The sequence below is a fragment of the Rhinolophus hipposideros genome (genome assembly GCF_964194185.1).
Source record: "Rhinolophus hipposideros genome assembly, chromosome: 3".
Lineage (NCBI taxonomy): Eukaryota > Metazoa > Chordata > Mammalia > Chiroptera > Rhinolophidae > Rhinolophus > Rhinolophus hipposideros.
In genome coordinates this window covers 35883239-35898473 of record NC_138049.1, presented here as the reverse complement: position 1 = coordinate 35898473, position 15235 = coordinate 35883239, and the positions used below count along the sequence as shown (strand labels likewise).

Sequence of the window (15235 nt, the reverse complement as noted above, 5' to 3'; positions counted from 1 at the left end):
AGATAGATGTTTTCTATATTAGTATAAACTCTGTGAAACAGGGACTGTGTTTGTTGTTGTCATTGTTTTTTGCTGATACTGGCCATGCTGCAAGCACACTGATTGGTAATGAGGAGGCATGATACTCAGTAAATATCTGTTGAATAACCTCTTTTTTATTCCAGGTTGTGCATGTCTAAATGCTAGTTTCTGAGTGACTGCCTACAGTCTCAGATAGAGGTCACTATATAATGGGGATTCCTTTTTTGTCTCTAAGAAGTCCTTACTAGTCTATTCATTCTCTCCCTGCTTCCCCAAATACCCATTTTATATATCTCAGGGGACTAGATTGATTTCTTCTGAAAGATAAGCTGGGGCATTTCTAGTAGGTAACCACGAAGGTCAGCTTTTCTCCAGGTTTCTTGATTATATTTGAAGGAATATATATATATATATATATATTACCCAATTTGATTCAACAAAGTGAGTTCTCCATGCTGAATGCACCTTTTTATCACAGAACATAGTGCCATGAAATAAATATACATTGATGAGAGAACCATAAAATATTAAACTAAAAGGAAGAGGAATGATCATAGCAGTGTGGTTCATAATAGATTCCCAATTTAAAAAAATTCCAATGAATGAATAAATTTTGACACTCATACAATGAAATACTGTTCAGTAAGAAAAATAACAAACTACAGCTATATACAACAAAATAGATGAATCTTACAGTGTTGAATTAATGCAGCAAGACATAAAATAATACATGCTGGTGGTTCTATTTATATAAACAACAAACTTAGCAGAACTATACTCCATTGTTTGTAGATGTGGAGGCCATAAAACTATAAAGAAAAGCAAGATGATTGTTATTTTTTAAAAAGTTAGAATGTTGTTTCATGCTGGGGAAGAATTGGAGAAAGAGGACTCTTGATTGGGAAACAAAACCAAAGTGAGAGTCAGTTAGTAGGTGGGGAGATGGAAATATGCTTCAAAGGTGATGAAAATATTGTTTCCTGATCTGGGTATTGGTTATGTGGAGGTCAACTCCATTACTGTTTAGAAAATGATATATAAATATATATCATTTATGCAGCTTTTAGTGCCAATACTTTATAAAAATAATTTCAAAGAAAAAAGTTAAAACCTCTTAAAAGCTGTGGACTCATAATATTTCTTTTAACACTGAACCGATAAGCTGGTTGGTTTCTTGAAAACCAAGTGGGACAGTATTATTCTAAAATTGCCACAATTATCTAGTTCTTTTTTCACTTAGAGTTCTTGGGCATTTTAGCTTCTAAGTAGGTCAGTGTAACCTAACGAACTAATTTTAAGTGACTTCCTACATTTGTTATTTTGGTAGTGATGCAAAGGATTAAAAAAAAATTGGAGGTACTCTAAGCAGACATGTAGAGTTCAACATGTTATGATATGGGGTGATTATCAAGTAAATGTAATCCACCCCCAAGTTTATTACTTAGATTCTGTAAAACTATATGAGGCAATTTTGCAGAGTCCTGTCTTTCAGTTTATTCATCAGAGCTGCTTCCACCTGTGCCTCTCCTCAAATTATGCTGTCACTTCTCAACTCATTAGCTCAAGGACACAGAAAATAAGCCATCACCTTTCACTGATTTTTCTCAAGGGGAGATCCTGTCATTCTGTTTAGCTTGTGAACTCTTTGTCCTACACTTCCTATACTTCATCTTTTCTTCTTACTACTATAGATTTAAAAATACCGAATCAAGATAGCCACATATAATTATATTTCAGTAAGGATTTCATTCTATCCCTCATAACTTTCTAATCATTTAACTAGATGACTATATTTAGTATACTAACTCGTAGCTGGTAACTGACTGGAAAATATTAGTGGACCTTCCCACCAATCCAAATACCCTCTAGTAACCTAAAAAGACTCTTTTCTGTAAAATTAGAAGATAACTAAGCCAGGAGCTTCTAATCGTTCAGCATTTTGATCCTACATCTTTCATGACCATTAGCAGTTATGTGAACCTTTGTCTTACGTTCTTATTGGTTGTTAACCAGGGTGTGGTTTAGAATCCCTATAGGAAAATACCTGGGTTTGTTTGTGGAGTCAAAATTTGGTAAGGGGTGCTACTGTGTGCTAATTATCCTGAAAAGTCTGGGAAAGACCTTTCAGACAAATTATCCTTCCCAAATGTCGATAGAATATGTTTCCTCCACCTTTGATTCCCCAGCATAAAGCTTGAGGCCAAGATTTAGTGAAAATATAATAAATAATCATTTGTTAAATAAATTAACCTGGAACTTTTAGGATCTAAATTGATAAAATGTAATTCTTTGCTTTTCCTTTATGTCCCTGTTCTTTCAGTTAGAAATATCCTTCAAGTTTAAACTTAAGTTCTACTCCATTATAAGAGTCCCTGGTCAACGAAGTTCATCTGTTTCCTTTTTCTCAGATTTCTCTGATAATCATATCTCATAACACTTAATTTTTGTTATATATTAATTCATTTTTAGTTGTTTCATATGAGTGAATGTTGTCTACTTTAGACCTGAGTTATGAGAAACCAAAGAATCTATCTCACAATTTTTACATGTAATTTTATCTGTACTTATTTTAGGAAACTTGGAACTTCTTAGGAAACAGCCTTGTGCATTACAGCTATTCATACAATGATTTCATTTCTCCCTTGAGTGCTACATTTATAGATGTTTCACATTTCATTCTCGGACTTAACATAATTACTGGCAAAAGAACATACCCCAAATATATACAAGTAAGTATTTATTAAGTGAATGAATATCTTTCAGGGTGTCAGCAGTTTTGCCCTTCTCCATCAACAGGAGAATGACAAGAGTAACGGGACAAGGATAAGATACCATGATATAAAACACCTGGGTATTGAGAGCCTATGTTACTCAAAAACAGGGGCCCAGACTAGATGATGGTTATAATGATGCATTCTAGAAAGACCTACAGAGCATTTCAAATGCAGAGACAGAGTAGTTAAAGCAGGTCTCTGGCAACTGTCAAAAATATTATTTCTGATACAACTCTTCCAGTCACTATGAACAAAGTCTCTAGAGGAGTCTGCAGACTTATTGCTTTAATCTTGTTATGTCTGCTCTCCTAGTACTTCTTTGTTATATCTTCTGAGCCTTAGAATAAGCACCATGTCTCTTCAGCCTTTCCTTGATAAAGGCCTTTTCCTAGCATCTAGAAAACCCTCTTGCCTTGCTCCAATGCTTATTGCATCGTGTTTATAGGATGCCTTCACAAGACCACTGGCCCATTCCACTAGTCTGCATAGTAGTACTCAGAACAACAGTGACCATAGAATTAATTTTTTTCTTAACAGTGGATTTCTCATTATTAACCTGAAGAAACTTATTTAGTGTGTACTTGTCTGACAATTAGTATTAATATTATTTCATCATGTTTCATGAATTGGAAATGGTGCTCCATAAATACAAACTAAGGTTAAACTAGAGTATTTGGGTATAAAAGGCAGCAATGGAAATACAAATAGTGGGAGACCCTCATGTAGGAGGAAACAAAACTAGAGATCATAATAAACAACTATTTCAAAATAAATCAAGAACATAAGACATCCAACCTTTGCAATATTGCAGCAATATGTTGTCTTAACAAAAATATTTCAACCAGGGCTTTTACCCAATTTCTGAGCTACGTAACTGTACCTTGGCCATCCTAGGGCTTCATCCTATAGACCACTAATTATTACCTACTACCTATCTCTTTTTCCTTTACCTCTACATTGATCAAACCTACTCTTGATCTCCTTAATCTCTGGCAAGCCATTTCACCTTCTCACCAATGGAAAGTGCACTGCAAATGATCCGAATCAAGAATAGGGCACTTTTTTTTAATCATTCTAAAGTTATTTTCAGCAAGTTTCAACGTGTTCACTAATCATAAGATTTATGAACGATAACATGACTTTGTTCAACTAAATTAAATACCCATCATTTATAAATCCAACTGGAGTCATGTTTTTAAACCTGTCCACTCTTCGTTTTCCTGATCTTTATTCTTTTTTTTTTTTCTTTGCTTTATCTTGTTTGTTTTTCAATCTACTACATTAGTGTCAGGGACCTTGTATTAATCATCTTAATGCCCTCACTATCTGGCATCCAGCCTGGTACATAATAGTGCTAAAATATTGACTACAACTGAGCCTCTAACATGACCTACTGCTTTATAAATCTACTTGTAGGTCAGTAATTAATACCAGAGTCTAAAACGTTGTTACATTTCAAATGAATGTATTTTGTGTCTTTGCTTTTCTCTAAATGCAATGCCTAATATTTCTGTGGAATAAAATTCACAAACTTGGTGTTTTACCATACTATGGTAACTTTAGATTTATAGTACACTCTTATTCCCCTAGGAAATTATACATAAGTTAAATAAGAATAAACAGAGACAAAAACAATAGTTCCACTACTGAATGTCAAATAAGTGTCACTTTATATTTACCCACTTTGTTCTGACATTATGTCAAGTATCTTACACAGAAAATTCTTTTAATTGTGTAATGATTTTGTTTTAAAAGGCAAAAATAAATTTTTAGGGAAACCTTGCTAAAAATGTATTTTGAAAACATACATAAATGGAAACTGATTCTCTCACATCTACATGCTCACCAATGTGCTAGGACTTTCTTAAGCTAACTTTTAAATATTAAGATCTCTTTCTTTCTTTTGTTTTTCTGAGCATTTCAGTAACATGTCAGGGAGAAGAGAATGATGCAGCAATTGCGTAGTGAGGATAAAACCAGTGTATGACAATGAGGTCTGGCCTCATGCTGTCTGAATAAAACCAAGTGTTCCCTGTAAAAAGCTGCTGCTTAATATAAATTATCTTTCTTAAATTATCTTCTTCTGGGTTAAAAGATTTTATCTTTAACTTATTTAATTGAAGACCATATGCCCCAGTCACAGATACCAAATTAGAAAATATCTAAACCATATATATTTAAATGTAATAGTTAAGTATATCATAACTGAAACGGAATCTGTAATTTATGAGGAAACAGGGTATTTACATACCAAAGGATCTCTCACAATCATAAATTCTGTGTGCTTTTGACAGCTTGCTTTGGCCCAGAGATATGGAGAAGTTTGATGTTTAGAGAGGATAACTTGTACAGAGAGGAGAACTTTATTCATTATATATATGCCAACAATATTCTCTTTAACTTCCTTTAAAAATGAAAAAAAATATAATTTTGGACTAGGAAATTAGTTCTATCTATCTCTGAAAAACCCTTACTTGGGGCAATACATGTTTATGTGACATTCAAATAGGCACTTCCTATCAGAAACTATGCATGGCACTCATATTGTCCAGAGACAATGGGAATAGGGGAAACCAAAAAACTTAACTTTGACAGATCTTCCTAGAACTGTAAGTTGAACAGAAACTAAACTCCATAAACTTGGAATTATTGTATGATATTAATGCATAGTTACCAGATAAAGGTTGTCCTCTAATTTGCAATTTTCAAACTGTTACTTTAGATAATATGCATTTTTACGTATATTAAGTGTGTCCCCAAAGGGTTTCTTTTAATTTGAAGGAATAAAAGACAATATTGTTTTCAACTCTTTTTTACTGCAAAACCAAAAGCTTAACTGGAAAATCTTAACTATCTATGTATTCTCCTTTCAAATTGATATATTCAACCCAAAGATCAATGTAGACGATTTGAAAATTGCTTAGTTGCACCATTTTATGTTTCTCTCATATTAAATATTGTTAACTGATTAAAAATTAATGCAAACAGCATTGGAGATTTTAAGTCTGTAGGCATTCCTAAGCCCTTTGAATGGCTGAATAGCCTCAATTCATTTTACGTTGTAAAATTATCATGATTTTTAAATTACAGTCACAATGACGACCAAAAATAAGTAGGAAAAAAATGAGAAGCATTTAAGCTGTCAAACAAAACATTTCTCACAGGTACTGTGTGCTAAAGTTTTGTTGGGGGGGAATGGGGGGACGGGGAAAGTCACTATTACAGATAACAAAAGCTACAACAAAACGCTTCTTAATGGAACCCAGATAGGACTGACACTACAAAGATACATTTTCTGTTCACTTTCACTGCAGATTTTGCATTATGGATACTTTGCAGAATTAAAAACAAACAAACAAACAAAAACTTAATTTGCCAATTAGCACAATCTTGTAAAAGTTAAAAAAAATTATCTAGCTATATTATTCACACTTAACAAAGATTCATCCACTGCTTTATGACCCCTCCTTATAAGGCCCCCCTCACCCTCCCTAGACCACCTACGTAATGGTGAAGTAGTGGAGCTAACGTTTGAACCTGGTTTCTGACTTGAAACCTCACAGACTTTCAACTCTATCACACTGGTTTTAATTATTTTAATGCTGCCGTCTCTCAGCTCTGCATTACTTTTCTCTCCTATTTTCAATGAACTATAGAGCCCATTGGTTTTCAAAATCTGTTTTTCTTCTCTTTTTTTCTAAATTCAACTTGAGCAGTAAAGAGGATCAAGAAGCATTAAAGTCAGACTGATTCGGTTTATGTGGTATCTGTCTTCCAGCCTTTCAAGGTTTCTGTGATTTTTAAGAGAGATATTCATGTAAGACCTTAGCACTTAATACCCTGTGAATATACATGATGTTCCTAACCACCGCATTTTGGGGAATTATTTTTCCTTGCACGATATTGACTCTTTAGGTTTTGGACTTCTCAGCTTTTCACATGGATCATCTCAAAATGATCTGCTACTAATTAATGTCTCTAAAGTCACGAATGATTTTGAGAAACTATATGAAACTAACCTGCAGATTCCCATATTATAATAAATATATTTAAAAATTATTACTTCCTCATCTACAGTTACACTGTAAGGTACATTTCTGGGCCCCTCTGTGTGTAATACCAATGACCACGGATTATTCAATATAGACAGTAACTTGCACTTAATAAATAAATTTGGTGGTCAGTGGATTCACTGACCTATATACCCAGGGTGCCAAAAAAATATGTACAAGTGGACAATTTGGTTAATGTTGCTCAAGAAGTAGTTGGCCATAATCAGAATTTTCTGGATGCTGTTGGTAACTACTCTGAGCTCCTCTTGTAATTACAGAAGTCAAACGTGACTTGTATTCATCGTTTGCTATTGGTATATGTTGAGTATTACAATTTTAATAGTTTTTTCCTTTCTTAAAATGTGTATACTTTTTTGGCACCCTTTATATTACAAAAAATAAATTATTAAAATCATTTACTAAAAACATCAGCTCTATTCTTTTTTCCTAACTATTAATGAGAGGCTTGAAACTTCACAAAAGCAGACTGAATACGGACTATTATAATGAAACCCCACATACCTATGACCATTCCCAATACAATTAACTCATGGCTAACCCTAAACTACCACACTTCATCTACATTTCCTCTCTAGATATTATTTAGAAGCAAATTTCAAACATTGCATCATTTCATCCATTTATATGTTAAACTGTGTTCCTAGAACTACAAATAATTTTCTATATGTGGTTTATTGCTTTTTTCTGAATAGGAGAACATAACCCAGAAGTAATTAGAGTTTGACCCTGGAGCTTCATTCTCTGCCACCTCCTCCCACCCACAAATCATCTCCACTTAGGCCAGAGTATCTACTCTTGCTTTGGGCAAGATAAATATAGATGTGTAAGTCAGATCTGCTCCTTCTCTTAATTTCATACCTGTTGCTTTTGATGATATAACTTGTGTACATAGTTGTTAAGTAGTCTGGCTGTGAATTCTTGTTTTTTTTTTTTTTTACTTATTTCTTCTTCTGAAAACAATAGTGGCTACTCATGTGCTATAGATTTCTGTCAACGCAGTGCATTGTGTAAAATAAAAACTGACCATTTTTGCTTTAAATTTTGAAATTGAATCCTCTCATAGGTTTGTTACAGAAGCAATGAGTGATTGAACTAATAGTAAGGAAAGAATTCCATGTAGAGTACAATGACCTTTCTCCTGAATTCTGCAGTTAATTAATATTAATAGTTAGAAATTGAGTTTGACATAACTTCTAACTTTAAAAAAAAAAAAAAATTTCCTCAACTAAGTGTTTTAGTAATGCTAACTTATTCACATATATAGGATTTCACCAACTGAAATCTATTACATAAATATTTTATTTCCTGATATTTGGAGGTCATCAGACCCAGAGAAAAACAATTATATAAATGTTAGTGTAAAGCATCGTTTAACTGCATATTAGTTAACTGGCAATTTGAAAATATTACATGTTTTATCATCTTTTTAAAAATGTCCCATCATTTTAACAAAGCTATTAAGATTCAACTTCATTTATCAAATTATCAGAAAGGTATTTTTGCATAGTGATATATGCTTTCAAATAGATGATGAAATTGGTAATTGAACATTCATATGAACCTCAGAAGGGAGAGCTAACTTTGGCACTAATTTAGGAATAATTGAGCCTCTGGAAAGAAGGTAGATGGCTATTTATAGTCTTAAACCTTAGTGCTATTTGAGTCTGAACCAGTCTGTGGCCAGCTCTAAACTACCCAATGTAACATGGGCCAAACCAGAACAGGGGCCTACTATAGGCTCCTATTAACCTCTGAATTGATCCCAAGCTATTAGTCTCATACAGCAGGAGGAAGTATTCAACATGACTCAGGGATCTGAAATATGGGTGTGAATCCTAGCTACACCTTATACAGCTGTGTGAATTCAGGCAAATTCCTAACCTCTCTAAACCTCTGGTTCCTATTCTACAAATAGAAATAATAAACTATCTCATTTGGTTGTTCTGAGGATTAAATGATCATATAACAAGGTTAATACAGGCTTGACATTTAATGTCTTCTGAATAAATGTGAATTGTTATTATCATTATCATTATCTTTATTAATTTATTATGGCCAGAATCAAAAGTTGTTTTTTCCCTAAAATGCTTTAGGGTTCAACTTTGTCCTAGTTTTAGTTAATCTATTGCTCCGTATCTAAAAAAAAAAATCCATATCTTGAATTACTTCCTTTATTTTGTCAGGTGAAGTAATCCAGCTTGGAACATGCCATGGAAATCTATGAGAAGAACTTGGTAAACTTTAGGGACGTGCCCTGCATTGTGGTTTAATAAGCACTGGGATAAGCAGGAGGAGACATGATTTGTATCCTCAGACCTCCCCTAACTATTGATGACCATGGGAGAGTCATATAATCTGTGAACCTCAGTTTTCCATAAATTGAGGTGATGACAGTGTACTAGAACTCTCTAAGGAGATACACTAGCTCTAACTTCCTTAAGCACTCTAAGGTGTTTGCTTGTTTTGTGATTAATGGATGGGAAGAGTAACCAGTAAATGTCATAAGGCTACTAAAGCAGTACTTACATTTCAGTAACATGTCCAAAAGTGGTGGGAAAAGAAATACAGCAGATGTGAGGAAAGGCTATTCCAGGCTGTACCAAGGTTGTGTACAAAAGTACACTTCTAATAAAACACTGAAAGAAGGCTATTGTAAATGGGATAGAAAAAATGAGATTCACGAAGACAAAAATGAAAAAAATGTATAGTAGAGCAGCTAAGAAACCTTAGATAACCATCAGGAATGACTATGGTAGTACTAATTTTAAAAGTTAAGCTCATTTGAGTTGGCACTCTAATTTTCATTTGAGAAGTATGATTAATAAATCATTCCAGAAAAGGATAAAAGCACATTATTGAAATTCAGATGACATAGATCCTATGAACTGTTAAGGCCAGAGAGTAGGAAATGACCATCACCCAGGAACTAGGTGGTGTTTTTACATCTTTAATTTACTTCTAATTCAATAATCTTTTTATAGGTGACTCCAGGAGGTGTTCCAAGAACACTTTAAACTGTCCCATGGGGATAACAGAGAAACAAAACTTCTATTTTATATTCAGGGATTCTCCTGTAAAATGTTTTATGAATTAAGTGCGAAAGTCTGCAGAGCATAATCTACAGACAAGCCAAAAATGGTTTGGCCAAGTGACTTCTGGAATCAGCTGGCAGTCCATGTCCTGTGCAGAGTTAGAAAAATATATTCACAGGTATTGTAATCACCTGTACAGAGCTAAGCAAGCAGCTTTTATACACAGTGCTCTTTAAGATAAACTGAAGGCCATGTGACTCAGAATATCTAAGGAATAGGAAAAATGCTATTTATAATTAGTTAGCAAATTCTCAACTATAATTGGTGAAGAGTAAACCTGATACTCTCTTACAGAGAAGAAAAAAAAATGCAAACTAGATTTCAGGGAGCTAGCTTCTAATCTTGGTGGTACTGGGGTCTTGAGCAAGTCACCGAATATCTGAGCTACAGTTTCTACTTCTGCAAAATGGAGATAATAATGCCAACTTAACTGGGTTGTGTGAGGTTTAAATAAGTAAACACACATAAAGTCCTGAGCAAAATACCTGATATACATAGAAATCTCTCAGTAATTGTTTTTGTTAATTTGGAAGTCTGACTAAATTTCTCAATGGAAGGTACAAGGAAAACATTTATCCTTATAAAGCTAGAAAAATCTCCAATTCTGAAATCACTGTGTGTCTGTCTATATTGTTGTCTGCCCAAAGAGCCAAAAGCACATGTTCTATTTTTCAGTTGTCTGATTAAAAACAAACCAGCATCCAACTTGGAAGCTGTCAAGAGCACCACCTGTCTGATTTTCTTACAGCTGTCAGAAGCAAATTTTAGACCCACCTCCCAAATTTTACCGCGGCTAGAACTGGATTATGTCTGTATTCAATATGCTTTAGTTGTTTTAAATGGATATATTTTACATATATTGCATAAAACAATTGCTACCATGGTCACATAATGTAAATTATATGCTTCTGCTTAGAGCATGTACCTTTACAGAATAAGCATTGAAAGAGAAAATTTTAGTTTACTATAAAGATAGAATTAATCATTTAGGGGGAAAGAGATGTGACTACGTAAAAAGCCATCAGAATTTGGCCACTTATAAATTGCTGTACTTTAAAAATCATATTGACTTATAGTGATTTTGTGCAATTTCAAACCTTGTCTCTGAATATCCATCAATAGTAAAATATATACAAATTTTGAGGGAGCACTTATATCTCTAATTGTATAAAAATCATTTAAGATCTCCATTTTGAAATATCATGAGGCAAAAATGCTCAAAATCATTTTTCTAAGTTTAAACATTAAATGCAACATTTTAATTTCATCATGGTCTCCTTGTTGCAAGCCTTGTATTTTTGCTAGGTAAGATATCGGCCATGTTACATGACCATAGCTATTTATAGAGGTGTGGGTGACACCAGTAACCAGTGGGGCCTTTGGCACAGCAAAGAAGTTTCCACATGCAAAATTTCAGAGAAACCTCTTCTCACTCCCCCAACACACAGATCTGTCAGCCTCTCAGCTCCCAAATCCACTTCTGTGATCCCGTACACAATCATTGATCAAGAAAATTACCCTAAAAGGAACATTTTAAGTCGACACATTGACTGTCAATGTGCCTGTCAATTTCCACCTTGTTTTTGTTTTTATTTTTTATAGTTGATACTATTGGAAAATGGTAGCAATACCTTCAGCAGTGATCTCAGTCATGGTGGTTGGAGAAAGGAAAAGGCAGACAAAAAGTTCCAGTCAAGCGGCACTTTGCAGAATAGTTTAGGATTCGAGAACTCTGATGGGGGGGTTCTAGATGAAAAAGTGAGGGCTCTTCGTTTTCCTGGTTGTTTCTGCTGCTCCTTTGTTGTCTTGTTGAACTTTGTCTCTTCTCTGCAGAGTTCTCCCCCTGGAAACAACCTGAGCCCTTTCCAAGCAGCACTTGTAGCTCAGGCAAAAGTATCAGCTTCGAATAAAAATAGCCTCATCTCCCTAGGACTCTTCAGCACTTTTTTTTTTTTCCCTTTGGCACTCCAGGGGAACACACACACACACACACACACAGCCCTCCAGCCCCAAAGACAGATAGGAAAAAAAAAAAAAAAAGGCAAAAGAACTAAAAAGTACTGTCTAAGCCCCCGCAGTTTTCCTAAGATAATTACAGATCTTGGGGTCTATGTCAGAAAACATGAAATTAAGAGTTGAAAGTAATCTTATCCATGATAGCTCAGATTTATTCTTAGTGCTCTTATTGCTCAGAACATTTCTCTTACCCTTATTTGGTGTGAGGAGGGTCCTGCAATGTCTATCAGAGGCAAAAGGTGGAGGTAGTTCAAATCATTTTCTCCAAATTGTTTCCCTACTAGTCTAAATCCGCTTAGCAAGTGTAATTAGTTATATAGGGCTACAATTAAAGTTGCTTCTATTAAATCCTGAAGCTTCCATGTAGAGGATTAAGATTTCCCAAACACTGGCCAATAAGAAATATGTGATTTCAAATTATAGTCACACTGGACAACAGACGAGTTACTAGTTTTTTCATTCTCTTTAATAACTTATTAGAAATAAAATACCTGAATTTAAGAAAGGGAAGTCAACACAAAGTTTAGAGATCTAGAGCCCACATTTTAGTGAGCAATTTCAGCTTTTCCCTTCCTCAACTTCAAAAATAAATAAGTAAAAAAGGATCATAGCATCTAACAATTACCAAATTGGCTGATTAGAATTTCACCTTCCCAGTACTAGCTAGGTGTTAATGAGCAGAGAAATATTCAATATCTGGTGGTTGGAAGGAGAAGGAGAATCAAAGGGCATTAATAATCACAATTTCTAGCCAATCTGAATAATCAAGGGCTGACTACACTTATCTTTTATTTTATTCTCATATCCAACCTAACAAATGTTTGTAGTTTATGCTTTTAGCCTAGACTTGCTGTCTTTGTTTGTCAGAACCTTTTGAATTAGTAAGGTACTTCACAGAGATAATAAAGCAAACTTACATACGTTATTTTAATATTTAAAACTCCCAAGAGTGCCACACAGCTATTTCCATAAACAGTGACCTCCTCCATTTCACCAGTTGTGTATTTGCTGCCCTCATTCCTTGGGGCAGCAAAAAGGAAGTGTTCATATGCCAGTTGAATAACTAGGTTACTAAATAAGCAGTTTTAGTTTACAAAAGAAGAACTAATTCCAGGTAACGCAATTTTGTATAAGATTCTACCCCTAGGACTAGGCTAACAGGTTTTTGACTACAAGTCAGACACCTTTCCCCGGAGGTGACACTTTGCTGATGACACTACCAATGGCAGGTAAAGGGGATCCTTACAAATTAGGTCTACCAGCAGAGGGAAAGATGCGAACTCCTCACAGCACCCTCCTGGAGCACTGGGTTGGTGCCTACTTTCTAAGGTCCGGAGGAGGTTAATCTCAAGGCAGAACTTTCCTCATTGCCCCTCAAAGACATCTTCATTCAATAACATCAGTGCTTCCAGTTTTAGTTTTAAGAAAAGATAGTTCTTTCTATCTCCATTTATCTGAAACTTTCAGAGTCTTTCACTATAGTTAACTGAAGAATTAATAATTCTTTATGTAACTCATTAAGAAATTATATGGGTCAAAGGCCTAAATAAAATTAGCCAACTCAAAGGGGAAAAACCCTCATAATCTCAAACTCTTATTTAATGAAAGTTGAAAGAAAACTATGGAGCAAGAATACTAAGTTTCCAGTGTTCAATATTACTCTTAAATTCCCAATCATTAATTTCATGTCTATATACTAGAAGGAAACAGAAGAGTAAAACATATTCTAGCCAGTAAACATATTTTCAGGATCAGTTTCTTAAACACATCTGTTGAATGGATTGATTAATCTTAGTAGACATTAAGAAATCATTATATTTCTCATTTTGAAAAGTTATTAGAACTCTTTCAAATTATTTTAAACCCAATTCATGAGATATACCCTTGAGTTTCAAACGGAGCTCTGTGAAACTTTCCAAAACCAAGCAACTGACATTCTTTAAGAGTATATATCTCAATTTTCAGGTCAAAGAATTAAAATAATACAAAGAATACATTGCCTTTCTTTATTTTACTGTCTTTATTTTAAGAGGTATTCATTTTAAAGAGACCTTTCCAGTTCATTTGGCTCTTTCAACATGACCCAAGAGTGATGGGTGTCTCTTCTCAATAGTAGCTTCTTATACTCACATTTTCCATGTCTGTAGGATCAGCACAGGTAGACTTATCCTGGTTTTGCATACAGCAATATCTGTAGGCATACAAAAAGTTGTTATTAAGTGACCAATTCTATATATGTCAATGGTAAACCATGAAAGTTTCTTCTATCAAATATTTTATTTAGTCCACACTACTTCTCCAACCAGATTTATACTGATGATTATTCCTAGTGATTTTCACTAGGTGTTCTAAATATTCATGTTAATAGACAAAAATATTTTTCTTTAGAGCAATGAAAAAATAAATCTGGCTACTCTGTCAGCTATTATTACAAACTAACAATCAACAAGATGTATACTACATTACTACATTTGGCTATAAACAAGATATGTTCATCCACATTATTTTCAAAGTGTACAATATTCATGAGACAACCAGAGAAGTTTTGATGATTTTTGGTTTTCACCAAAAAAATCATAAAACATTTTTAAAAATCATTTTAAGATGATATGACATTATCTTGTTCACTGCCAATATGTTTTGTTTTTTTTTTGTTTTTTATTTATTTTTTTAATAGAGGTATAAGAAGAGAGATGATTGGGAATAAATAGCTACTTACCACCAGTCTCTGTCTCTCAAGGACTTGCGATATCTGAAAAAAAAAGTAAAGTTTTAGGGTAACTTCTCAAGATCTTGTTTCTTAATTTACAAACACAAACAACTTATATTTGAATATCTATACATGAATTGGTAGTAAATAGAAATAAAGAATTTTTTAAAAACTGTGCAATATTGTACACTTAGAGTACAAGTAAATTTGTGGGATATCTAATTGGGATAGAAAGTGTTCTTTACTTGGATCTTAAAATAATAATAGGTATAACTTTTATGTGAGCTTGAGTTTTAAAGTTCATTTTAATAGGAAACAAAGATACATAACCAACTGGAATGTTCTGGAAAACTAGGGGAGAAGTTGGGGACAGAGTGTCATATTGTAAGAAAGTTTTATATTTGAGCTAACAAAATGTAAGCTAATGTTTTACTGCCTCAGTTAAAGTAAACTACCAGAAGAAATATACAAGAGAGAAATTCTTTACTTTTAGCATTGTGGGTAAATAAAAACTTGTCAAAAACAATATATATTTAACCTTTGGATGAA

The 15235-nt window shown here is 33.8% G+C and overlaps 1 protein-coding gene across 1 annotated transcript in view; it reads right to left on the bottom strand.

The window, feature by feature from the left end:
* TRDN (triadin) overlaps window positions 1-12138 on the bottom strand; it is a 343597-nt gene extending 331459 nt beyond the window's left edge. The window contains exon 1 of the mRNA XM_081044419.1: window positions 11592-12138. Coding sequence (XP_080900545.1) covers window positions 11592-11613 — 22 coding nt within the window. The 5' untranslated portion in view covers window positions 11614-12138. The remainder of the gene's footprint in view (window positions 1-11591) is intronic.
* Window positions 12139-15235: the final 3097 nt, after the last annotated feature.